At 37.3% G+C, this 27985-nt stretch overlaps 1 protein-coding gene across 1 annotated transcript in view; it reads left to right on the forward strand.

Annotated features, from left to right (window-relative positions):
* The window catches only part of Prp8 (pre-mRNA processing factor 8), a 62021-nt gene that overhangs the window by 29012 nt on the left and 5024 nt on the right, over positions 1 to 27985 (forward strand). The window contains exons 11-38 of the mRNA XM_071597344.1: positions 2836 to 3053; positions 4401 to 4627; positions 5550 to 5759; positions 7344 to 7460; positions 8124 to 8330; positions 8888 to 9051; positions 9130 to 9256; positions 9385 to 9577; positions 10121 to 10308; positions 10803 to 11041; positions 11178 to 11324; positions 11419 to 11569; positions 13913 to 14089; positions 14201 to 14437; positions 14625 to 14815; positions 14909 to 15044; positions 16348 to 16517; positions 16805 to 16952; positions 17469 to 17597; positions 17703 to 17863; positions 18719 to 18910; positions 20628 to 20822; positions 21084 to 21369; positions 21673 to 21846; positions 22632 to 22825; positions 23111 to 23326; positions 24277 to 24442; positions 25638 to 25841. Coding sequence (XP_071453445.1) covers positions 2836 to 3053; positions 4401 to 4627; positions 5550 to 5759; positions 7344 to 7460; positions 8124 to 8330; positions 8888 to 9051; positions 9130 to 9256; positions 9385 to 9577; positions 10121 to 10308; positions 10803 to 11041; positions 11178 to 11324; positions 11419 to 11569; positions 13913 to 14089; positions 14201 to 14437; positions 14625 to 14815; positions 14909 to 15044; positions 16348 to 16517; positions 16805 to 16952; positions 17469 to 17597; positions 17703 to 17863; positions 18719 to 18910; positions 20628 to 20822; positions 21084 to 21369; positions 21673 to 21846; positions 22632 to 22825; positions 23111 to 23326; positions 24277 to 24442; positions 25638 to 25841 — 5164 coding nt within the window. The remainder of the gene's footprint in view (positions 1 to 2835; positions 3054 to 4400; positions 4628 to 5549; positions 5760 to 7343; positions 7461 to 8123; positions 8331 to 8887; positions 9052 to 9129; positions 9257 to 9384; positions 9578 to 10120; positions 10309 to 10802; positions 11042 to 11177; positions 11325 to 11418; positions 11570 to 13912; positions 14090 to 14200; positions 14438 to 14624; positions 14816 to 14908; positions 15045 to 16347; positions 16518 to 16804; positions 16953 to 17468; positions 17598 to 17702; positions 17864 to 18718; positions 18911 to 20627; positions 20823 to 21083; positions 21370 to 21672; positions 21847 to 22631; positions 22826 to 23110; positions 23327 to 24276; positions 24443 to 25637; positions 25842 to 27985) is intronic.

The raw sequence follows: 27985 nt of genomic DNA on the forward strand, positions 1-27985 counted from the left end.
TATTGGAATATTTTATTTCATATTGACATTAACCCTCCCCGAAAGGAGAACCGACGCACTTGGTTATTATTCAGGTATACATGCCACCGAGCACCATAAGGAAGAAGAGGTCGATGGGATATACAATCAGTTAGAGGACATAATCGCGTGTGTTCCTGCAGGGAGACATTTGATAGTGATGGGGGATTGTAACGCGACGGCAAGCGAAGGAAGAGATGGTGACGAGGTTGGAGACTATGGTTTAGGCACGAGGAATGACCGCGGGGAGAAAGCAGTTGAGTTCTGCAGGAGACAGGGGTTAGTCATCACCAACACTTGGTTTAGACAACACAAAAGACGCAGGTATACATGGAAAATGCCAGGTGACTCAGGAAGATATCAGCTAGATTATATCCTGGTTAGACACAGGTTTAGGAACAGTGTGATAAATTCGCATCGCTTCCCGGGACGGATGTGGACTCTGACCACAATTTAGTTGTTATGAAATGTAGCGTACGCTTCAAAAAGATAAGGCAGGGGCGGCGAGTTAGAAAATGGAATACAGAAGCATTAAATGGGTTGAAAAGGAAGGAATACAAACAGGCAGTAGAGAAAATCATGGAGGATGGTAAAGGGCTTAGTACTATAGAAGAAAAATGGGAAATGATCAAGAAAGGGTTGTCTGAAGCCGCAAAAGACACTATTGGAACCGTTAACGCTAAAAAGACTAGGAAACCGTGGATCGCGGATAAGATGATTACAAAGATGGATGAGCGGCGAAATTGGAAGAATGTAAATAGAGAATTAGGCAAAATGAAGCACAAAGAATGTAACAATAAATTGAGGCGGGCAACAAATAAAGCAAAAGAAGCATGGTGGAAGACGCAGTGCGAGGATATGGAAAGTCTGCAGAAGAAGGGTGAAATCGGTGCGCTGTACAGCAAAGTTAAATCGTTATCGGGACGTAAGAAAGGATGAGCTATGCTAACAGTCAGAGATAAGGCGGGTAAGGTAATAGTTGACGCAGGAAAGATCCAAGAGAGATGGAAGGAATATATGGAAGAACTGTATAGTAAAGAGCTTAGACCAACAAAGTTAGACATGGAAAAGGAACAAGACGTAGAAGAAGACAGCTTAGGTCCAGGCATACTAGACAATGAGATAGAAAGGGCATAAAGGGAGATGAAACTAAATCAGGCCGTGGGGGTGGATAACATTCCCGCGGAACTATTGAAATGTTTAGGAAAATGTGGGAAGAAGAGGCAATATGGGCTCATTCGTAGTATTTATGAGGAAGGAATCTGGGCGGAAGACTTTGTGAGATCAGTTTTAATTCCTATTCCGAAAAAGGTAAAGGCTACATCATGTGACGACCACAGGACAATAAGGTTGATATCCCACACAGCTAAAGTTGTTCTCAGGATCATAAACAAAAGGATAGAGATGGGTTTAGGAAGGGGAGAGTTACGCATGATGTCATTGCAGTAATGAGATTATTAATCGAGAGGAATATAGAACACAACCAGGAGGTATTTGCCTGTTTCGTAGATTTCAAAAAAGTGTTCGATGCAGTGAATGGGGAAAAACTAATGACTATATTGCAGAAAATAGGAATAGATTGGAGGGAAAGGAGGCTAATCCGCAACCTGTACATGTCTCAGACTGCTCAGGTGCGAGTGGGGATTGTGGAGTCCGGATGGGCAGTGTTAGGAAGAGGTGTAAGGCATGGTTGCCCATTATCACCGTTGCTGTTCAACCTGTATGCAGAGGAAATGGTCAAAGAGGCATGGGAAGAACTGGAGGTAGGAATGAAAGTGGGTGGGTAATTGGTAAAATTAGTTGGGTTTGCTGATGACCAGGCTTTTGTTTGTCAGTCAGCCAAGGGGTTGCAAGCATTGCTTCGTGAATTGGAAAACAGGGTGGGATGAGAATCAATATTAATAAAACAAAAGTTATGCGATTTTCTAGAAAGAAAAAGGCAAAGCTAAACATTAAAATAGGAGGGCAAAAACTAGAGCAGGTAGAACAGTTTACGTATCTCGGTAGCGTTTTGGACCAACATGGTCAAAGTAGTAGGGACGTAAGGAGAAGAATTGCGCTAGGCAAAGAGGCTTTCACAAGGAGGAGGGAGGTGATGACGGGGACGTTGAGTAAGGATGTTAAGAAAAGACTCGTAAAAACTTTAATATGGAGCGTAGCTATGTACGGCGCGGAAACGTGGTCATTGAAGCAGGAGGATAGACGTAGATTGGAGGCTTTTGAAATGTGGGTGTGGAGAAGAATGGAGAAGGTGAAATGGACAGAGAAGAAAACAAATGAGGAAGTACTTGGTATGGTGGGCGAAGAGAGGGGTTTGTTAGGAGCAATCCTATGGAGGCAGGAAAAGTGGACGAAAGGGGTGTTGACCGGCAGTGGGATGTTGAAGACTGTAATTAGGGGTGAATGTTCGTCAAACGAGGAAAGGGAAGGAACAGGATAGGGATGTTGGACGGGATGAAGGGAGGAAGAAAGCACTCAGGGATGAAGAGGGACCTGATGCAGAGTATGAATGTTATGTTTTACTAGGGGTCACAAATTATTTAATCAGGAATAATGTCCATCCAAAACCGTACCTTAACCGGTAGATTACCAAAAAATTGTCTTTTAGTTAATGATCTCTAAATGAATCGTTGAGAAACTTTTGAAGCCAATACATTGTGGAAATCCATTTGTAAAGTATGAAGAATTATTCTTTGTTGCACCAATGCATTTGACTCTTCCTGTGTTACATTATATTATTTATACATCCTTCCTTTACATTATTTGTTCAACCTTCCTCTTCATTATTCATATTTTTGTTTAACTTTTCCATTTTAGGTATTTGTTCCGCTCATTCAAGTCAACTAAGTTCTTTCAGACAACCACTTTGGATTGGGTTGAGGCTGGTCTTCAGGTTTGCCGACAAGGCTACAACATGTTGAATTTGCTGATCCATCGTAAAAACTTGAACTATCTCCATTTAGATTACAACTTCAACCTTAAACCAGTGAAAACATTGACAACAAAGGAGAGGAAGAAATCTCGTTTTGGAAATGGTAAGATGATGTAATCGTCACCATTGGTATTCTTTGTTAATAGTCAGATGTGAAGGCCAGAGTGCTGTTTTCGGACTCGAATGTCAAATGAAATTGTGAAATTACCAACAATCAACCAAACATTTCAAAATGGCTGATCTTGGTTGAATGTGTTAATGCTTAATTTTCAAACCATAGTTTTTTTTTGTTTCTTTCAGATCAGTGAAACTTATTTCAAGACGTAAAGGTGTATTTGTTAAATGATCATAGAATTTTTTCATGGCAAAAGTAGATGAAAAAACTATATAAAGGTTTCAATTATTCAACTTCCTGTATCTGAAGTTATTGTTGAGGAATAATTTGTTGTTCAGTCAAAGGACACTATCCATAAGCCTCCATCTCTTTCTTTTTTCATTAACAGTATTTTCATTTCAAAGAATGCTTGACTTTGGCCTAGAATTCTTACTTCTTTGTTGACACTCCTTTCAGACCTTGGTGGGTTCATTTGTTTCACTCTTTTTGAGTCATTCTTGTCCTACCTGTGATGTGTCCTCATTATATTAAATAGCTTTCTCAGCAATGTAAGCTTGATTACCTAGATGTCATTTTTCAATTTTAATGTTTCTTATTTTTCTGATCCTATTTTTAACAAAAAATTACTTGCCTAAACATAAGAGATGCCCCCAATTCCTTTAGTTTGAAATTATATTAATTTTTTTCTCAGAATGCTTATTTTGAACTCGCTTAAAAGCAATATAAGTGATCAATGTATGTTTAATTTACTTGCCAAATCAATTCATGCGGCACTTTGAAATCGATGGATTGCTTTATATGCAATCTGTAAAAAAATTCTTTTTTTGTATATAAATAAAGTATCATCAGTTGTAAAAGTTGGTAAGTCCAGCTTTAAACATCTGTTAATTTGCAATGCATTGAAAAATCATTAGTTTTCTAGGCTTAAATTTATCGGTATTATTTGATTTAAGTATAAAATTACGTACGTACCTACGGTTGTGAAGCAATGAAAAACGAAATAGCCGAGACTGTAAACTTGATTGGCACTGGGTTCCTTTGAAGGAGGGGGAGTTTGGAACAAGGTGACAAATTAGGGGGAAGTTAGGGAACACACGCTAGGTCACTTGGGTGTGTTTGGAAAAGAGTGACCCACGTATACCTATATCATACACAAAAAAGCAAAATTAATAAATAATAAAACAAACTTGCAACATTTGATCACTAGCCCCTATCAAGTTCACAGTCTTGGCTATCTCGATGTGCATTATTTGATTTGTTGTCTTTTTTGTTTTGATTATCTAATTCACACCATACATATGAATATTTGACTTGCATTGCATTTCTTTTCTTTAGCATTCCACTTGTGTCGTGAAATACTACGCCTGACAAAGTTGATTGTTGATTCACACGTGCAGTACAGGCTGAACAACGTTGATGCTTTCCAGTTGGCAGATGGTCTGCAATATATATTTGCCCATGTGGGACAGTTGACTGGAATGTACCGGTACAAATATAAGCTTATGCGTCAAATTCGAATGTGCAAAGATTTGAAACATCTCATCTACTACAGATTCAACACTGTAAGTATCTTCAAGAATGAGGATAACACATGTTTAAATTCAGTACATTGGGTGTTCGACATCATTCAACCTTGAAAACCTAGGTTGGACAAAAATGTGGACAAATGGTTGGCCTTCAGGCCTACCTGGAAAATAATTAGAGGCTTTCATTGAATTTCATGTATGTACCAATGAAAAAATACATGGGAAATTTTACGGCCGAATGATGTTGCGTGAAGAAGTTGTAGTCTGATTGCATCTTTATAGTAGTCTCTGCAAATGCCTTAAATTATGTATTTATCGATTGTTTCTGGCTCAACTTTGTGGACGTTCATGTCCATTAAATGAAGAACACAATGTATTTTTCCAGTGTTCATGCCAAGAACTGTGGAAAAATACATTGTTGTTCATGTAATGCCTTGGAAGTGTGGTAAAAAAAATGGTATGGCTTGCATATGAGTCGGTATTGACATTCAAGCAATTGTTAATATATTAGAGTGAGCTAGGAGTCAAATATTTTTTAGTTGAAAGGAATTTCGAGTTTCTCCCATAATTTTTAATACTGATTTTGATATGCTGTATAATTATATTCTATGATGTACTGCATATCATACCCAGGTTAAAGAATGCTTGACTGTTTAATGGATTTCATTTGTAATAAATGTGAGCTTCTTAGGCAGTGATTCATTGCAGAATCTCTTGTATTGATGCTTAACTATTTACTAGCGTTTTACTAGCCATGATGAATGGCGTAGGGGTACTGAAATCGGCCATTAATGTGGGCTGACTACTTTGTATTAACTGTCAGTGATAAGCCTGAGGCTTCTTGGCAGTTGTATGAAGTAGGATGTACACTATCTGAGCTGAAAAATGCATTCATAAGCATGTTCTACTCTTTCTGCTTCCACTACTTGTTGCTCTAAGTCATGTTTTTATTCCTCAGGGTCCAGTGGGCAAAGGCCCAGGCTGTGGAATCTGGTCTCCTGGTTGGAGAGTGTGGCTTTTTTTTATGCGAGGAATTACACCTCTTCTTGAAAGATGGCTGGGAAATCTTCTGTCTCGGCAGTTTGAGGGTCGTCACTCAAAGGGCGTTGCCAAGACAGTGACTAAACAGCGAGTTGAAAGCCATTTTGATTTGGAGCTCAGGGCCTCTGTAAGTGTTTTACACCGTGTCCATGGTTTATTTCTATAGAATTTTCTGGTTCCTTTTAATTTAAATAGTACTGAGCCAGTGTTGTGATGATTTGTGTAGGGGTCTGATGTTGACTATGCATGAAAGTTAACTACTGAAAGTGTTCGGAGACAGTGAAGCCTGAGGCTTCAAGTTTCCTATTGCCTCGGTAGGACACTCTGCTGATCTGAACTAATGGCTCAGTTAATCAAAGCAGTGAATGATAATACGATTCATGCTACCAGTTATAATTTTTGGCCATCTGTGAATGTTTGGAAGACATTTGTAGCATTATTACCCTATTATGTGTATTCTAATTTTTTTAATGGTATAATGTGTAATGCTATGCAAAGTAAATCATACTGGATCTTCTATAAAAAGCCTGTGACATTGTGTGGTAGGATTCATTTTTAAAAAATTATAACCATATGAAATTTAATTAAATGCGTCAGCCCTAAGGGTACTCAATATACTTTGGAGAAATGAAATATCATGAAATAAAATTAGAAAAATTATAAACATCAGTTACTGCACCTTGTGAAAGGAAACTCCCTTAAAAAAAGTGTGAAATTTGTAAATTTCTTGCAGTAACCCTTGCCAGCATATGGGATCGTAGATTTTCGCGGCGTTCAGATGAAAGACTCTCCATTCTCGGGATGTCACCGCATAGGTTGTTTTTCTGACAACAGTTTCGCCCGTGTTTCAACGAGCGTCTTCAGGTCGAAGTGTTGGGACGTGTTTTGGCCGCGTTTATATATGTTTCGCCTCTCCCTCCCTGCTCTGTGATTGGTCGGGGGTTTCCCGCCAAATCCTTTTCCAGGCTCCTGATAGGCGGTAGCCATCTTCTCTGTTAAAGTTATCTTTTTCTTTTAGTATCTCAATCGATTCTCTGATAAGCCTAGGATAATATCTTCTCTCTTTGGATATTATCCTGGTCTCGTCAAATTTGATTTTATGGCCAGATCTGCTCCACGCGTGTTGCCATTGCTGAACATTACTAAATGGCGTCTGTGTAGTCCTCCTTGTTGACCACTATGGTAGTCCTCATTGTTATTAACATACTTAAGACACAAATCATAATTCAGTTAACTGTGCCTCGGACACTACTCTTTATATTACTTTTCATGTTATGTGCTACATTGCTTATATTCAGATTCAATTGTATTTTGGAAAGTGGAGTGTGTGTGTTATAGGTTGTGAATCACACTAGAGAACGCTAATGTCACAGCCAAACCAAGTCTTACATCTTTGGTCTGACCACTTGTTATAGACTTAAAGGAAAGCTCTTTCAGCACCTTTCTTATAAAATATGACACTTTTCTCTGGACATCTGTAGACAGTAAGATTTTGTATTGAACTCTTTTGGAATACATTTGAGGTTATTGCATTATGTATGAAGCTAGTAAACTATGGTTCGTCGCAGATAATGCTTGGGTAAATGAAATTTGGGAAGCAGTCTTAATTAAAATTATTTGAACTGTATTTCCAGACAGTATATTAATTAAATAATGTATAAATGAAAGTATTTTTTCCCTGTCCATTTTAACTCAGTTTTATTTACTGCAGGTCATGCATGACATAGTGGACATGATGCCCGAGGGTATTAAGCAAAACAAAGCCCGAACGATTCTGCAGCACTTGTCAGAGGCGTGGCGTTGTTGGAAAGCAAACATCCCATGGAAGGTATGTTGACTTTCGTTTATGAAATCCTTTTTTTGCCTCATTATTAAAGGGATTTGATATAAATGTAACTGATAAAAGATTTGGTGTTTTCCCGGCGTATCAGCTGGGTAAATTCCTCTCCGGTCCTCCACCGGGTTATATCGTCCATATGGACGATATAACCCGGTGGAGGACCGGAGAGGAATTTACGCACATAAATGTAACTGGCCAGCATTTCAAACAAGGATAATTCTCACGCTGTTTGCATTCTAAATGCATAACACTGAAATTTATTTTCTTCTCAATACTTCCAAAATGACATCTTGAAGTAAAGTCGCCAACCTTTTTTAATGATAACTCTTCTGAGAAAACTTAAAATTAAATTATTTTAGTCATTAGCTTAATAGATTATTGTTAATTACTGGAAAAGGTATTGGCATTGTGGTTGGAGCTGCTCTTTCAGCTATTGGCCTGACAGTTCTGGGTTCAAATCTTGGGTGTTATCTTCAGACAATCCCATCTATAAATCAGTGGTAGGTTGTGTTGTGTTTTAAGGATGTGGTTTATGGAGAATCACTTTAATCATCTGTCATAGACATTGCCAGCACGCATGCCTTTTATAAAAGATGATAATACTGACAGTGGTAGATCAATTTCTTATGAATTTGCAATAATATTTTTCAGGTGCCAGGACTTCCTACCCCCATTGAGAATATGATATTGCGTTATGTGAAGATGAAGGCTGACTGGTGGACCAATACTGCACACTACAATCGTGAGCGTATTCGTAGGGGAGCTACCGTTGACAAGACAGTTTGCAAGAAGAATTTGGGTCGTCTCACTCGCCTTTATCTGAAAGCTGAGCAAGAAAGGCAGCACAATTATTTGAAGGTACTTAATTGTTTTTCTTTCATGTTGGAATGACTTACTTTGATTTACGTGTCATCTTGAAGGGGTTGAAAAAAAATATATTGGTTTCAACTTTCCCATAGCTGGTGAAATTGATAATTCTTGATTGAAGTATTCATCTGCGTATAAAGTAGTATTTTGATTTCTACCATAACATTTAAGCTTTAGGGTCATCATGGAGAGATATCTATGATTGAATATTTTAAGTTTGTGTCAGCTGTTTTATTTAGATACATGCAAATATGTCTCTTCGTTTTATACTGAATGGAAAATACGTTTGAATCTGCCCATAATTAAATCTGGTGATTTATTATCCAATTTATGGGAGTCTGTTTTCACTTACTGGTGGAATTGCATTCCCATTATGAGAGTCACAGTTTCTCAAATGCTGATGAATAAATTTGGATAAGAATCATAATATCCATAAGCGATGAATATTATGATTTTTTTGCGTATTCAGTAGCAATTAGGAGTAGATATCTATATTCATTGTAAGCCATTTAGTTTTGAAATTTTGGACTTTTGTTTTGGCCTTATAGGATGGTCCGTACATTTCTCCTGAAGAAGCCGTTGCAATTTACACGACCACCGTGCATTGGCTTGAATCAAGGAGGTTTGCACCAATCCCATTTCCTCCTCTCTCATATAAACATGACACCAAACTCCTCATCCTGGCTCTTGAGAGACTGAAGGAGGCATATAGGTAAGAGCAGCCAACTAAGTGTCTAATTATTTATGTAACTATACTTTTTTCCATTGTCTTATTTCCTTTTATTTTCAGTGTCAAGTCTCGTCTTAACCAAAGTCAGAGAGAAGAATTGGGGCTTATTGAGCAAGCGTATGATAATCCCCACGAGGCTTTGTCGCGCATCAAGCGTCATCTCCTCACCCAAAGAGCTTTCAAGGAGGTTCGTTGAAAATACTTTTTAATTACCTAATTATTATAGAGAATACCTTTTATTTCAAGGATTATTTACTTCTTTAACTTATTGTTGTGCACACAAAAAGAATTACTAATTGTATTGTTTCTTCTCAGGTTGGGATAGAATTCATGGATCTATACAGCCATCTTATTCCTGTCTATGACGTGGAACCATTAGAGAAAATCACAGATGCTTATTTGGATCAATATCTTTGGTATGAGGCTGACAAAAGAAGGCTCTTTCCCCCATGGGTGAAGCCATCAGACACTGAACCACCACCATTACTTGTGTATAAGTGGTGCCAAGGTATTTAGTTTATTATTAAAGTAGTTTTTCCATGGTGAAATGAGTTGTGTTGAATAATATTTGATTCTTTATATTGTTTGCTAGTCACTATATAAAAATCCGTGGGTCGCGGTAGTCCAGTGGGTAGAGTGTTGGACTACTGACCGGAGGGCCCTGGTTCGATTCCCGGGCAGTCCTCTCTGGGCACCTGCTGCTTAACCCAAGCTATGTGATTTTTTGGGTGCCAGGATCTGCCTGGGAAACCCAACTGGCACAGGGAAAGGAACTGGACCCCTTATTACCCTGATGTGTGAATTTAACACGTTGTTGGGCTTAGTTCTAGGAGAACTCTACCATCACCTACCAAACAGACCTTAGGGTTGATTACTGTGTTCATGGTTTTTATATAAAAATCCAGGCAAATATTGTTATCAGATTTTGATTGACAGAAAAATGTTAATACATATTTCCTAATGGCAAAAAGTATCAGCATTGGGGTGATTTTTTTTAAGGATTTGACGATATTTTGTTGTATCACTGATTTATGTATTAATCATATTCTAGGTATAAACAATTTGCAAGAAGTATGGGATGTCATGGAGGGTGAATGCAATGTCCTTTTAGAATCCAAGTTTGAGAAAATGTATGAGAAGATAGATTTGACATTGCTCAACAGGTTGCTTCGTCTTATAGTAGACCATAACATTGCTGATTACATGACGGCAAAGAACAATGTTGTCATAAATTACAAGGTAATGATTTTGTGGGGCATATTAGGGTGAAATGAAATAACACAACATTGTCCAGTATGAAGCTCATATTGGCATGGTTCTGTGTATTAAGGCTGATTATTACTAAACACATGTAACATAACACACACACATTGAGGATATCATTTAAAACTCTGTGAAATGCACATTTTTTACTCTTGGTGAAGTCTGCAGCCAAATAATAAAATCGTTGCATTTGCATTCGTGGAGCAAAGAGTGATTGTCTCAATGAATGTTAATGTATGTTTTTGGGAATAATTGTAAGTGATATTCATGATGTGCGGCTCTGGCTAATGTATCTCTCTAATACCAATTTGTGACGTGATATTTCATAATCATGGTCTACTTTTTATCATAGAGGAAATATTAAAATTAATAGTGTTATGTAAATCTGCAGCCCTGAGAAAACCTCGATTTACTCCATTCTTATCTGGAAGAATAAGGAAAATGTTAAATTTTGTTTCCTCACATTACAGGATATGAACCACACAAACAGTTATGGAATCATTAGAGGTTTGCAGTTTGCCTCCTTTGTCGTGCAGTATTACGGTTTGGTTTTGGACCTCCTTGTATTGGGTCTACAGCGTGCCTCTGAAATGGCGGGCCCCCCCCAGATGCCCAATGATTTCTTGACTTTCCAGGATGTTCAGACTGAAGGAGCCCATCCCATCAGACTTTTCTGCCGATACATTGATCGAATGCACATATTCTTCAGGTAGCCATTTTTGTTCATTTTTTAAAATCAAAACTAGAGCCTTTTAGGTTGATGTCTTGATAAGATTGAAATTGCATTGTGTTCAAAATGTGTTCTTTGAACTTTAGGATTGTTCATTCTCCCTCTTCATTCACAGGTTCTCCGCTGAGGAGGCAAGAGATTTAATCCAACGTTACTTGACAGAGCATCCTGATCCTAACAATGAAAATATTGTCGGTTATAACAACAAGAAATGCTGGCCCCGTGATGCTAGAATGCGTCTCATGAAACATGATGTTAATTTGTAAGAAACTGCATTTTTCTCATGCTAGTTTTTGAAGCCATCAGGAGATCTATGCCTTCTCATCGATATGATTCTCATAATGTTTTTATTTTAGGGGACGAGCTGTCTTTTGGGATATCAAGAACAGACTTCCAAGATCTGTAACCACCATCCAGTGGGAAAACAGTTTTGTTAGTGTATATTCCAAGGATAACCCCAATCTATTATTCAACATGAGTGGTTTTGAGTGTCGCATTCTTCCAAAGGTTAGTAATGGCCCAAATGTGGCCTTAGAGTAAATGTTGAAAGGAGCTTCATGGTTCTTCTTAAGTATGCATGTGATTTCAGTAGTCCTACACGAGTTGTGCATAATGATAAGTGCACTTCTTATCATGCTTTAAATGTCCATTGGATAGCCATTTCTTAGTTTCAATATAAGATTTCCTATGCTTTGAATTCCAGTTTGGCAATTCTAAAATTTGGTTGACATGCAAACTATGATTCAGAAACAATAGAATTTTACTGATGCTTGCTATTCTAAGGTTGAGCATCGACAAATTTGTCAGCACTGAGTTGCTTGAACCATGTATGAAAACTGTTACTATAAATCAATTAGCCAATGACAGATTTGGTCTCAAACTATTTACGTAGTGATGGTAGAACATGCCTGAAAATAATCCAAAAAGAGTTCAAAATAAATGTTCCTTTCTATTTCTAAAAAAAATGGAGACATTCCGTTTGGGATAATCCTTCTGTGTGTGTGTAAAATATATTATGAAGCATTACCAGGCACATATTCCATATTTCTCATGCCATGTTGTCAACATAAGCAGGAAACATTAAAATGAATCGATTCCTTTAAAACATAGTGAGGAAAATGTTAAAAAAATTAATTGAGAGGTTGTAATTAATGTGGTAAACAGATATTGTTAATGTCATAGCTTTGTCTACATTAGTTTTTGGTGAAAAATTTGGGTTGGCAATTTATCTTGACATAATAGTCAATACAATAATAATCAATATCATACATCAATTTCCTACCACATTGGTCAGAAAAAATATTTTGGAATATAAAAAGTTGACTTTGCTTGGCAGCAACAATTTGTGCTTGTTATGTAAATCTTTGAATTTCCTCTTAGGGACACATTTGTCAAAGCTACAAACCTCTAGGCATGGTTATAAATATTATATACCTCATCAAAACAATAGAAACCACACAGAGTGTAAAATATGTACTTGGTAGCTGATGTATTGTAAATCATACGCTACCAAGTATACTGACTGACATGAATAAGACAAGACTGCATCATGTATATCTTGAGTTTTATGCATCAGGTTTGGAATTTCACCAACATCTCTTCGCCTCTGCTAAATACTTATGGTAATCCCTGATGATGTAGCCAGCAGAGGAGGAGAAATGTTATTGAAATCCCAAATCCGACTCCAAAAGCCCTAAAATTTTTATCATCACGGGACTCATGAAGAAAGCTTGAATCCCTTCTGAATGGATTGCTTCTCTCGACTCTGCCATGTTTATTGCGGAAAATTAAGCCTTTAAACTGACTCTATGAGCGATTGCTTGGGAAGGCATGCTCTTTTGATGCAATGAAATTATTGATCTTCAGCTCCTCTTTTGACTGAGGAAATGCTTACAAACACCAGTCCTAGGCTAAAACAATATTGTTTGTGAATTACAATTATAGTACTTTTCATTTAACCTTGTTTGATTGACTGCCAGCTGCTGTTCTGTTGCAATCAAAGTTCCTTAATATTTCTGGAAATAATTATTGTATTTGACTGATGATGCATTATTAATCGCTTCACTGCTTCATAATTTTGCCCAAATGCGTTATTCATAATAACTTGTTGTTGCTTAATATCTGTGAAAGAGTAACCATTTTGTCCTGTTCCTCTTCTCTCTTGAAATACTTGATGCCACCTGAAAAGTATACGTTACTTCACCTCGCTAGACCTCTTCACCAAACGGCTCTTAGTAGTTTATAGGGGAGGTGACCAACAGCCGAGGTCATTTGCACCATTAGGGATGGGTGGGAAAGGAGGAAGGGTAGAGAGAAGCCCGGCAACGGCATTAGCCTGCAAAGGGCACCCAGGGGCTAGCGGGTTAGCGTCCCATCCGATGAGCGGCGTGTTCATTCAACGTACTCTACACAAAGCACCTCAAGTAGGGATTGGGATACCACTGAAATATATCTTCAACCTCCAGGATTAGAACCCATGCCCTCTGGGTGGGAAGCCAGTATGTTAGCCACTGCACCATCCTGATCCCCTCAAATGGCTCTTTTAGTGAATTAAGTATTGTCATGCCTCTTCAAAATACAGCATTACTTTGTCACCCGTGTATGTTTCACTGGACCTTTTTTACCTAAGGAATTGATTTTGAATGAATGAAATGAATTTAGCCAGATGTTTTGGTGTGACATCAGTTATCAGTGAAAATACTAAAAAGCTTCGTTTACATTTATGTTGGTTTGAATTTAAACTTCGTCAATTGCCAATTTTCCCATTATGATCTTTCATATTACTTTAAAACACTTCCTCTCTGTGTATTATTTCTGTGATTTATTTGGATTATTTTCTTCTCCTTCCAGTGCCGCACAACTCATGAGGAATTCACTCATCGTGATGGTGTGTGGAATCTGCAGAATGAAATAACGAAGGAAAGGACTGCTCAGTGTTTCCTGAGGGTGGATGATGAGTCTATGCAACGGTTTCACAATCGCGTTCGTCAAATTTTAATGGCTAGTGGCTCCACCACTTTCACCAAGGTTAGCAATCTTTGCCCCTCTGTAAGTGATCAGTGGCCCTGTTAGAAAAGCTCACAACCCAGGCAGTGAAGTAGGGCATTTTATGCTGTTTAAACATTTTTATTTTTACAGATAGTGAACAAGTGGAACACTGCCCTCATTGGATTGATGACCTATTTCCGAGAAGCTGTTGTGAATACTCAGGAACTTTTGGATTTACTTGTTAAGTGTGAGAATAAAATTCAGACACGTATCAAAATTGGGTTGAATTCAAAAATGCCCTCAAGGTTTCCCCCAGTGGTATTTTACACGCCAAAGGAACTTGGTGGACTTGGAATGCTTTCCATGGGCCATGTTCTCATTCCTCAAGTAAGCTTGTTGCTTTATTCAATGTTTTATTATATGTTTTGACTCCTTGATGAGTATTCTCATTGGCATATTCAAATATTGTTAAGGTTTAATGACTTTAATATAGTTTTTACCAGAAAATAATTTTTCATCCTGTGAATGAATGTTGTGTATGTAGTTCTATTTTCATAGTCCTATTTATTTTCAGTCAGATCTGCGGTGGTCAAAACAGACAGATGTTGGGATCACTCATTTCCGTTCTGGTATGAGCCACGATGAGGATCAGTTGATCCCTAATTTATACCGTTACATCCAACCCTGGGAATCAGAATTTATTGACTCTCAGAGAGTGTGGGCTGAGTATGCTCTTAAACGGCAAGAAGCAAATGCTCAAAACAGGTGCATCATTCATTACTCATTGTCAATGCATTGCCGTCTAATACAGAGTTGGATAGTTATATGTTTACTTATTACTTGCATCTCTTATTGTAGGAGATTGACACTGGAAGATTTGGAGGACAGCTGGGACCGTGGTATTCCAAGAATCAACACCCTTTTCCAAAAAGATAGGCACACTTTGGCCTATGACAAGGGGTGGAGGATAAGAACTGAATTCAAGCAGTACCAGGTACTTAATTGTGCTTTTAACTGAAAATTATTGCCCCTTAAGGAAATACAGGGTTCGTCCGGAAAATAAGTGTACTGAGCTCAGGAAAAAAAATTTATTACACTTTTACATATCTTAAGCTAATATTCCTCAAAATAGGACCCTTGTGAGTCGATACACTTGTTCCAGCGGCGTTCCCATTCCTGGAACGCTCCCGCAAAGGCATCATCGGGAACCTCTCGAAGACCTCTTCTCTGCCCTCCACGAACATCTTGTGCCACCGAAAGATCATGTTTCTGGACATGGCTGACTTCCCGTAAGCCTGGTTAATCATACCGACAGTTTCGGTAGACGATTTCCCAAGCTTTACCGCAAATTTGATGGAATAACGCTGCTCCAAAAACTTTGGCATCGCGTTCCGTGACGTGGGTCGAGCGTGGAGGTTCGCGTTAACAGAGCTCCTCACTACACTACAGCTCAGAGCCGACTGCCTTTTTCAGCGTCGCTTGCCAACATACCCACCTCCAATTGCAGCCCGTCAGAGCGGTGCTGGGCGCGCCTGGAGCGGTGCGCCCAGCCCAGGAGTCAGTACACTTAATTTCCGGACGAACCCTGTATGATAGCGTTGGCTTGTGTTGAATTTATTTTGGTTTAAATGACTTCTGAAAAATAATGTCCATTCATTAAGTGATTCCTCATCTTTTTATTGCAAATTAGAATATGGAGCAATATGAATATGGCCAATTCAAACCACCTCATTTAAGACAAAATATATGAAACACAGAAGACCAACAATTTAAAATCCAAGATGGTGAGCCTTAGAAACTGCTGGCTGCAACGCATATGTCATTCCTGGTCTCCGTTCATGAGAGCCAATCACATAAGACAATAATTACATCATTGACCTCGAGAATTTTATCACTGTCGTAAAAATGATTAAGACCACTTTTGCGTGTGATTTCCTTTTTAAGATCTAATTCTTAGCTCCCAATGCTTTTTTTAGAATGTCAACAACATCGTTTATTTATTTATTGGCACATTACTGATGTTTACTGCTTATCAAACTTATAACAATGTAAATCTCAGATGAAATCTCCAAAGGACATGTTTCTAAAGTAGTTTTTTTTAATAATAACTGAAAAGTTTAAATGGTTATTTTAGTTAATTAAAACATTTCATTCTTATCTTATTTCAAAAGCTATAATTTGTGATGGATATTGTTTCAGTTATTAATCAGTAATTTTGTGGAATGTTTGAATTAGTCTTGTGCCCTTTTCATTCTTTGAAGTTGTTGAAATAGTACTCTCCAAATGTATTTCCATAGGTGCTGAAGCAGAACCCATTTTGGTGGACTCATCAGCGTCATGATGGAAAACTTTGGAATCTGAACAATTACAGGACTGATATGATCCAAGCCCTTGGAGGTGTGGAGGGAATCCTTGAGCACACTCTGTTCAAAGGCACATATTTTCCTACTTGGGAAGGTCTTTTCTGGTAGAGTTAACTAATGATAATAATAATGGTGTTTTATTAGTAAAGTGTTCTTCTAGAGATAGGTACATTCACACCTTGGAACTGATATCAAGGTGCTGGCAGCTAGTTCTCTCATAATTTGTGATGAAATATGTGCATTTTTTCACAAAATTACTTATCTATTTAAGAATTAGTGAATAAATAATTTAATGGTGAAAATTTCATATCTTTATCTTAGCATATATGGTTGAATTCCACTAAAAATTGCCCAAATCTCCAGAATTTGTATCTGTGTATATTTTCTTTAGGGAAAAGGCATCAGGGTTTGAGGAGTCCATGAAATACAAGAAACTCACCAATGCCCAGCGATCTGGTTTGAATCAGATCCCCAACCGACGATTTACTCTGTGGTGGTCACCAACTATAAACAGAGCGAACGTCTACGTTGGTTTCCAGGTGAGTGCATTTGCATAAATGGGTATTGCGTTACGTTTTAAATATAGAGTGCCATAATGATTTGTAGTTGAATTATTTTTAAACCTGGGAGGTTATTCGGCAATAATTCGGCAGCTCTGAGTAGTCCAGCCTCAAGAATGACAAAATTATGATCTCATGACCTGATAAATCCTGAATTTAAAGGTCACAGATAGGAAATTATGGAGGTTGTGCCATCATATAAGCATTGTCGAAGGAATGACAATTTTAAGATCTTACAGAATAGCCTCTCCGAAGAGTCACATCACTTTTGAGCTGTTGTTCTGGGTCATTGTCATGATTTGGGGAGATTGCCCCATTTTTACGGCAGTCACCAAAGAATTTATTCAATTTTTATGTACCAATTTGCATTATTTTCATTTTTTTGCAGATTCATGTGTTTTGTTAGCTTAGTTGAAAATATTTTCATTGAATTTATCATTATATGATTTCATAACAATAGGTGGAGCAATAATGTTCTCAAATTTTCTCACTTAGGTGCAACTCGATTTGACTGGAATATTTATGCATGGTAAAATTCCAACACTAAAGATCTCTTTGATTCAGATTTTTCGTGCTCACTTGTGGCAGAAAATCCATGAGTCAATAGTTATGGATTTGTGTCAGGTATGGGCTACTATTCTTACTTTTTTAAGAGTCAATTGTGCTTTTCAAATTTATTCTTCTAGTGACTTGAATTTCAACTTATAACCTATTAACATTATCTATTAGGTCTTTGATCAAGAGCTTGATGCCTTGGAAATAGAAACTGTCCAGAAGGAGACAATTCATCCCAGGAAGTCATACAAAATGAATTCTTCCTGTGCTGACATACTTCTGTTTGCTGCCTACAAGTGGAATGTATCAAGGCCATCACTGCTGGCTGATTCAAAGTAAGTAAAAGTAACAGCAAGGGAAGGTGACTGACAGCTGAGGTCATTTTGAGTAATTAGGGATAGGTGGCTAATTTGGCAGAATTGGGTTGTTCATGGGAGGAGGGTAGAAGGATGGAGAGAAGTCCACGATCAGCAAGGGCCTAATTCTAAATGAAAGGCCCAGAGGGAGGGGTTATTGGTTAAATTTCCCATCTCAGGGATGGCATACTCCACTTTGAAGTGCTCTCCATGTTGGCACTCCAAATAGTGATTGGGATGCGAATGAAAAATCGTACAGCCATCATGATTTGAACCTGGCCCCTCTGGGTGAAAACCAGTATGCTGGCCAATGCATCAACCCAATTCCTGCAAGGGGAACTAATATCAAGAGAATTGGAATGGGAACAGGGAATGCCATTGTGGTTATGTTAGTTCAGTCATGCTATCATTTTCAAAAGTCTGTATGTAGTAAACAGCATGCCGAGAATTGGAGAAGGGTGAGAACATTTAATACGTTTGGCTGGCTGTGGATTAGCTGGCAGATGCTTGAGCTGTAATAGTTTCATCTCTCTCTAAAAGATCACACTGTATGACAACCATTGAATGCCAACATAACTAATGTTTTCACCTTTTCCCAAGTTGCATAAGATTTTCAACCAATATGGCTCTTTAAGCACTTTTGTTTTTGTTAATTTTCCCTGGAAATAATTTTGCTCTGATGTGAAAAGAAAATCCATTTTTTATTTGTGAATATTGTATGCATATTTATCATTGAAATAAGCCATAGTCATGCTAAAAAAATTGGCCAGATATTTAGATATTATTATTAAAAATATGAGTTTTCCATTTCTTTATTGTATTTACTCTTTACAGAGACACGATGGATAACACAACTACTCAGAAATATTGGATGGATGTGCAGCTCCGTTGGGGTGACTATGATTCTCACGACATTGAGCGATATGCCCGAGCCAAATTTTTGGATTATACCACCGACAATATGTCCATTTACCCCTCTCCTACTGGTGTACTCATTGCAATTGATCTTGCCTATAACTTGCACAGGTATGGAATCTTATCTTCGCAGTCATACTCGAAATATTTCAGCGAGATTGTATTTCATTTATAATAGTTGTCGATAGGGATATTGGATGGGGACTTCTTCACTAATGAAATGTTTGTGCCTGGATACATATGCCCGACTGTTGCAACTTTTTAACTTCCATGTAGACTGGAAATAGTGTAAACTTGACTTACCATTTATGACCTCCATAGGCAAACTTCTTTACCATTATAGTTCCACTTAACTAATTTTTGTGATGGATAAAAATAAATTTTCAAACTTAAACAAAACTGGAAATTGTTCTGTTTTCCTTCTATTGATCAGTACTGATGGCCATCTTCAGATTTCAGATTTTCCTTTTAAGCTCATGATATAAACTTTGTGTACCTCTGAAATCTCTTCACCCGTTAGTCTTTGCTGTCATTTCACTTGAACATAATTTTTTTAAAATTTCCGTTTATGAAAATGTGATTAACGGAGTGATCCATGCTTAGTTCAACAGTATAAAAATATGTATATTGAATTATTCCATACTTGGAATTAAATATCAAATGGAATTCTCATTCAATTTCCATCTGTGGCAAAATTTGTCATGAACCAATAAAAATGTTTGCTTTTGAATACAAGTAGATGATTTGTTTGCCTGAACAGTACTGTAATGCACTTGTAATATAAAAAAACATAAACACAGTAATCAACCCGAATGTCGTTTTGGTATGGGTGACGCTAGAGTTCACCCAGTACTAAGCCCTATACGGCGTGTGAATATTTCACACATCAGGGTATTAAGGGGGGCCAGTTCCTTTCCCCGTCACCTTAGCTAATGTATATATGACTACAAATGTCTTCACCACAAATTGTTTTATTCAATCTTTTAACTATTAATTAATTGAAAACCACCTGATAAAATCAAATATTCCACTGATCAGGGAAACACATCCTTTTTTGCCCTCCCCTACTGTTGAACAGCTGGTAAATCCACCAAAGTTGACTTCTATAAAGTAATTATTTTTTTCTTATTTTAAGATCTCTGGATTTCCACCTTATTTCCTGTGCACTTGAATGTTTTGGTTTATAAATATCCTCTGAGGAAGTGAAAAAGGTTGATGATATAGTAGGGTCACAGAATCGACAAGCATGAGAAAGACTTGAAAAACTGTATGAATATAATTTCTGGTAGGGGAAACCCTTTTAATGAGCATTATAATTGTGAATTTTGCCTTTGAGTATATGTTATTCTAGCTTTTGAGTAGATTGCAAGCTGCATAATCAGAGAATTAATTTGCCCAGTCAGTGCTTGATAATGTTTCATGTATTAGGCGTTGAAGCTATAATGATGCCATTGTCCCACACATGGGCAGTCCTGAAAGACACAAGTAGTGCACCTCATATTATGCAGCTCTTTTTCCCATTGTAGCTCATTGTCTTTCTCTCTGCAGCCTCTTTGGATTGCATAAATAATAGCCATGATCATGAATAACTAGCATAATGTGCGGTCATGCTTTCCTTCTCCACTAAATAACACCATCTCTAGAATTTTTAGCTATGTAAAGGCCCATAGTTCTGTGTTTTGATAGTGAGTAATTTTCTTTAGTTTTCCATTGTACCATTACTTCCTCATTGTGGGAAATATTTGAATAAAATGCTAGCTGCTCTCTGTGTAATAATTTTTATTGATAATAATGTAAACATTTTTGTATTTTTTCCTCTATTATTCAGTGCCTATGGAAACTGGTTCCCTGGTTGTAAACCATTGGTGCAGCAAGCAATGGCCAAGATAATGAAAGCTAATCCAGCTCTTTATGTGCTGCGAGAACGTATCCGGAAAGCTTTGCAGCTCTATTCTTCAGAACCCACTGAGCCATATCTTTCATCACAAAACTATGGAGAATTATTTTCTAATCAAATCATTTGGTAAGGAAATGACACATTTGAACTGGCCAGGTCTCATTTTGGTCTTGAAGTTGGAGTAAAGAAATGTGAACCTCTGGATCTCACTAATCTGGACATCCTTAACTGTACCATCAATGTCATTGATTTAGGTTACAGACCATTGATTCCGAGTTTAATAATGTCAACTTGAAGAAATTACATAATTTATCTTAATTATATAATACTCAAGAACTTTGTATAGTGGCTGAAGAATATTGTATCTGCAACTTTCAATATCCACAGGTTTGTTGATGATACCAATGTATACAGAGTCACCATTCATAAGACCTTTGAAGGAAACTTGACAACAAAACCAATCAACGGGGCCATCTTCATTTTCAACCCTCGAACTGGTCAGTTATTCTTGAAGATTATTCACACTTCAGTTTGGGCTGGTCAGAAACGTCTTGGACAATTGGCCAAGTGGAAAACGGCCGAGGAAGTTGCTGCTCTCATTCGATCTCTGCCTGTTGAAGAACAGCCCAAGCAAATAATAGTTACCAGAAAAGGCATGTTGGATCCCCTTGAGGTAAAGGAATTTACTCCAGAGTTTGATGGGTGACATTATTTTAATATTAAGACACTGCACAGAAACCACTTATCTTATATAGATTCCTAAGAGATTGTAATGAAAAATATTAAATAATTACTCTTCCTCATATTCCCGTTTTGTCCATATGTCCAGTTATTGTCCGTATACCATCAGCTACATGTTTTTTGCAGTTTTTCTGTCGGTAGATTTGCTTCAGCTCCGATGTATAATTATTGCGGTAGTAGTTTTTCCTGTAGTATCAATTATATTAATTTCATGGCATTCTCTCTCTCTCCCCAGGTCCATTTGCTTGACTTCCCCAACATTGTCATCAAAGGATCCGAGTTACAGCTTCCTTTCCAAGCCTGTCTGAAAGTGGAGAAATTTGGAGATCTCATTTTGAAGGCCACCGAACCTCAAATGGTCCTATTCAACTTGTATGATGACTGGTTGAAAACTATTTCATCATATACTGTAAGTTTTAGGGTGCTTATATTATACTCCAGAAGTATTTTCATGGACACAAATGCTATAATGTCTTGATTTTAGACTTGATTGGTCATGTGTTAGTATGATTAGGGCTTTGACCTCTCTTGGACTTATGGAAAAGTCAGGGGTTTTTATTTAGGCATTGAATGATAATATAAGTGTGGAACTCATTTTTGATGTGTTATTAGCATAAAAACATGATCTTGGTGGGCTACTACGTAGAAGTGATACCTTCCAATTTAGAGGCCCACCACCTGGCATGAGAGTACCTAAATGCCTAAGGGATTCAATAAATATAAATATTAACTGTTTATAAGGCTTAAGATCTGGTTATGTACAAATGAATACAAATTATAAGTAAATAAATAGAATATGTTGTAATAAATCTATTATTTAGTTGAGGAGTATAATATTTTATTCTTTAATATAGATTTCTATGTCAAAATAATTTAGCACTGTGCATGGCACTTCTGAATTAAATTATAAGGGTATGAATGGAAAAGCAATTCTTGGTCTGGAAAAGTTAAAAAAGTATGTTGAAATCAATTAAATGTATCATTAAATTTGAGGTTCATCTTTTTTACCAAGTGAGTTTTTATTGCTGCTATTCCCATTAAATGTTTTCATTAAATTAGTGTAAATTAATTGCCATGTATGACATTCTGAAATGTGGAAAGAATACAATTGATAAACATCAATGACATTAAAAATTTATATTTTTGCGTGCAACATGTGATGAAAGATGTGAGATGACCTCTGGTCCATTGCAGGCATTTTCAAGGCTTATTCTGATTCTTCGTGCACTGCATGTAAACACTGAGCGCACAAAGGTTATCCTTAAACCTGACAAAACAACTGTAACTGAACCTCATCACATTTGGCCCACACTGACTGATGAGGAGTGGATCAAAGTTGAGGTTCAACTCAAGGATCTCATTTTAGCTGATTATGGCAAGAAAAACAAGTAAGTAGACATGTTTTAATGTGCAGTAATAAAATAATGGGCTATGAGATCACAATGTAGTTAAGATAACAGTATATTATGTACAAATGGTGACTAAATGACCATGGGCAGATTTTATCACCTATGAAAATTGCTCATTAGGAGAAAAGGAAATCTTGGCTGTATTTGATAATCTTTAAATTTTTTAAATAATATAGAATTGCATGCCTCTGAAGCATCTTCCTTGTCCTTGAATAATTACAATGATATTCGCATGTTTCATCTTTGTCTCATTATCTCCGTTAGTGTGAATGTGGCATCTCTGACTCAGTCGGAAATCAGGGACATCATCCTGGGCATGGAAATATCTGCTCCTTCTGCGCAACGTCAACAAATTGCAGAAATTGAGAAGCAGACCAAAGAGCAGTCTCAACTGACAGCCACCACAACTAGAACAGTGAATAAACATGGTGATGAGATAATAACATCAACAACGTCTAATTATGAGACACAGACCTTCAGGTGGGTATCAAAAAACCAAAAGTGTGTTAATCTGAGCAGTTAATATGCACAATGCAAAGTAAAAACGTCGCCTCCAATCAGGAGTGCTTCAACATATTCCTGCAAATTTTAAATGAATAGATAACTGCTTGGACGGTACCTTAATCATAATTTAGAATTAATAATTCAGTATTGGATCTCAATTTGATAAATTTTGTCATCTTACCAATCAAATTATTTCCATTAATCCTTAATTCAGGGAAGGTTCCATCATTCCTGATGGAACCTCAGCCATTTTGTGATCTTCATTCATTATTTTTCTGTACTCTTTTTACATATTTTCCTTTGTATACTCCCTCATCTTTTTTCTTGTCCTCCTCTGCTAGTACTGCAGAAGAATGTATTGTAATACATGAAGTAAAGTTTGGGTTGAAGTAACTCTAATTGCGAGATACGCTACTCGTTTTAATTCGAAAGGGATCTGACCCAATATTCGGTATTTCTGTGACAATATACAAACGTCATACATATGTTAAAGGGAAGCAAAACCCCTGATTCTGCTTCAAAGTTATGTTTTTGGGACAGTAATGTATGAGTATTTAAAAGTGAAAAGTTTCAATCTTCTCAATTACTCAAAATGATTGATGACTCCCTGCATCAATAATATTTATAGCAGAATGTTGAGCTGAAAGGTCAAAGTATCTTTTTGGTGGCAATTTTTCATCGTTCTAATTTTGTTGTTTCAGTTCTTGTTTTCAATGTTTTTCATTTGTTAAATGCAAGAAGTATTTCTGTTGTTCACCAATTTTTAATTTCAAATATCTTGATAAACTTGACTGCTTCATTGAATCGCCAAAAGTTAACCTTGAAATCTACATTTGTAATTTAAATTTCAAAGACCAAACAACTTACATAGACATTCATGTGTATAAAAACTGCCAAGGTAATAATTGGATTTCTCTTAAATTTAGCTCCAAGACTGAATGGCGTGTGAGAGCAATTTCTGCCACCAACTTGCACCTCCGAACCAATCACATTTATGTTTCATCTGATGACATTAAGGAAACTGGCTATACCTACATTTTGCCAAAGAATGTGCTTAAGAAGTTTGTTACCATCTCAGATTTGAGGGCACAGGTGAGCTAATGTTTGAAGTACATTCTTTTTTGCGTTCCTGTAGCGTACCCATCCCTTTGTTAGTTGTGTTTTTTGCTTGAATTTGCTTTGAATGCTTTGCTTGGAAGCTTCAAGATAAGACAAGAGTAAATAGGCTCTTATATGAAAATTTGTTGTGTGTCTATTCTTGGTTTTATTGTGATCATGAATTGATTGAGGTAAACATAAGAGCATTATAATGTTCTAGAAGAGGATTCCATTTCTCCTCATTTATCTGGATGGTTTGATCCACATACGTAAATAGACCACTGTACAATAAACTGTCATCTATCTCATCATAGAAAGAAAAATATCTTGGTTCCTGAATATACCCTCGAACAAAATAATTTCTCATCTGTAAGATGAAAACCCAGTTTTCCTGACAGTCAAAGTTATCTACCCATCAATTATTGAAATGAAGGTATACCTCAACTACTAGTAATACATTTCTAATCTCTAATGTTGAAAGCTGATGTAGCAGCAGAACTGATATAGCCTCAAAACTTTTGAATTGCAATAGATTTAAATGTATTGAGTTTACTTTAAAAGAGCAATTGGGCATTTCAATGCGACAGTTTCAGAGTGTAAAAATCATTCGCCTTGGCTGGGATTCGAACCCAGATCCCTCAATATCCGGTCGAGTGCTTTAGCCACTTAAGCTACCGAGGCGTCCTCTTAAACTCTGAAATTTTGGGGCTTTTAAAGGAACAAGATGTTGTGACGAAATACCGTGCATACAATGTCACAGGCATTCGTAGTCGTGCGCAAGGCGCCACAGTCCACGAGGTTAAAGCCAACTTTAAACACTTATGGTGTTTTCACTTTGACAAATTCCAAAGAAACTGCGGGAGATGCCGCAACAGTAACTTTTTAACGGAGTCATCCGCTAATGTGCATTTCAATGCAACAGTTTCAGAGTGTAAAAATCATTCGCCTTGACTGGGATTCGAACCCAGATCCCTCAAGGCGAATGATTTTTACACTCTGAAACTGTTGCATTGAGAGCAAATGGGCATAGGATTTCCATTTGTACCTCTTCTATTTTTACATTTTCTTGTAAGCTTTATTTCAGACTTTTGTTTCTGCTGCAAAATTTGCATGTATATTATTTTATCTGGTTTTAGTTCAACATTTTGGAGTTTTTAATTACTAGATTTCTTTTGTATCCTAAATCCAGATTGCTGGTTATTTATATGGACTTAGCCCTGCAGACAATCCACAGGTAAAGGAAATAAGGTGTATTGTCATGGCACCACAGTGGGGTACTCATCAAACTGTCCACCTTCCGAGTCAGCTTCCCCATCATCAGTATCTGAAGGAAATGGAGCCTCTGGGCTGGATCCATACCCAACCCAATGAGTTACCGCAGCTATCACCACAGGTCTGCCATGAATCCTTGATTATCTTTCCTTTTTTGTTGCTTTTTAAATTTAGTCATTAATCCATGGTAAAGTAATGGATCTAATTGCTGTCAAGCTAAATGGAAAACATTATCGGTGGATTTCCATTATTTCATTTAAGTTGGATGCCATTTTAAGCTCAGCATTGTTTTGTTTGCTTGCCCATTCCTATTGTTAATATAAAATTTTTTGTTAGTTATGCGTAGGACTGGGATCATTGCAGGTGTGAAGAATCCTATTCTTGGTGTTTAAGAAATTGGATTTTGTGTTGGCCTCTTGTGTAGCGAGACATAATAAGCATTTTGTTTAAACAGCACAATAGATGTACGTATTTGTGGAATTAGCCCAACTTTTCAGAGAAATATGAGTTAAGACTGTTGTGGTTGGGTATAATTTAGGAATGGCATAATCAATCCTCAAATTTTCTAGGTAGAAGATGTAGAATGAAAGCATAATTTAGCACTAATGAAGTCTGGTGTCTGATTCAATCGGGCAGAATATGGAAGACTGATGAGAAAATGGACTATAAAGTAATACTAGTAGAAAAAAAATAGAGTAATAGGAGGCGGTGAAAAATTTTTGAGTGAAGACTGGATGATGGGCACAGGCGGAGAGAGATGAGAACATGTGTGAAACAGTATATATTGAAAGCCAAAAATATATTAATGGGAATAATTTAAAAATAAGGAAAAGAACAGGGAAACAATGGATTACAAGTGAGATTATTACAAAGATGAAAAAGGGAAGGAAACGAAAAAATAAAGAGAGGTGGGAAACGTACAGGGAAAAAGGAGCCTGGCAAATGACAGACACAGTGCAAGGATGTGGAAAATTAAAGGGTGAAATAGGTGTGCTCTACAGGAAGGTGAAAGCACTATCAGAAAGTAAGAAGGGAAAATATGTTTACTCTCTAGCAATAAGATATGGCAGGAAAATTATTGAATTTCCCAGGAAAAATACTAGAGGAATGGAAAGAATACATAGTGGGTCTATGAGATAAAGATTATGAGTACAGAACATGGTGAAAAGAGGTGATGGGAAGATCGAAAGTCTGGGGAATTCATAAAATCAATTAGATTTTCAAATCATCGACTTAAGTTAGCCAGTCAACTCATGGATTATTGTGCAGCACATTAGAAAGTCAGTGTGATAAATATTGGATGTAGGTAAATGGGAAGAAGCAAGGTTTATGAGGCTTTCAAGAAGGCTAAAGGCTAAGTTAGAGGCTATGTTGAAAGTGTTTTGGACCAAGATGGTCAAAGTAGTTGGGAAATAAAAAGAAAAGGACTTCAGTAATTAAAGAAGCTTCGAGAAGGAAAAGAGAGTTGATGAGAGGGACATTGGGTAAAGATATTAAAAAAGTTCTTTGAAAATTTGTGAAATGAAGCATTGTAAACTTAGAATATATGGTGTGGAAATTTGGGTCATTCAGGCAATACAACAGGCATAGATTGGAGGCTTTTGAGATGTGGGTATGTGAAAGGTGAAATGGAGAGAAAGGAAAACAAACGGGGAAGTGCTGGGGGAGGAGAGGGGACTGTTGTGAGAAATGCAATGGAGGCAGAGAAGAAGTTATTTTGACAAGTGATGGCGTGCCGAAGACTGTGATAGAAGGGAGAACTCGAGGCAAGTGAGATGGGTGAAGGAAAATGATTGGTGTGGAATAGAATGAATAGGTAAGAGATGAGCAGATTTGAAGGGGTTGTTTGTCAGGTTGTACCTTGATAAACATAGCAGTTTCAGGTTTAACTTGGTGGAATTCCTTCATTATGAGGGTAAAAAGAAACATTATTTCCATCAAAAGGATTGAGTATTTCATGACCATGGTTTTGATGGTGGGCATCATCATCAGGTGACGTACATCGACATCAGAGTAAGGGAGAGGAGAGGGGTGGAGGTAGGGGGAGTAAGGGAGATGAGGTTTAATGATAACTTAATTAATTTAAACTTGCAACAAATTTGAGCCAGTAACCTTCCAATACATAGCCTCCCCCTCCCCTGGACCACTAATGCACCTACACTCAACTTACCCCCTCCCTCTCCCTTACTCCCCCTACCGTAACCCCTCTCCTCTCCCTTACCTCCCCTCTTGGAGCCACACCATATAAGTTGAAAAATATAGATG

Source organism: Hetaerina americana, unplaced genomic scaffold (assembly GCF_022747635.1).
Source record: "Hetaerina americana unplaced genomic scaffold, ioHetAmer1.1.p SCAF_86, whole genome shotgun sequence".
In the NCBI taxonomy this organism is placed as follows: domain Eukaryota; kingdom Metazoa; phylum Arthropoda; class Insecta; order Odonata; family Calopterygidae; genus Hetaerina; species Hetaerina americana.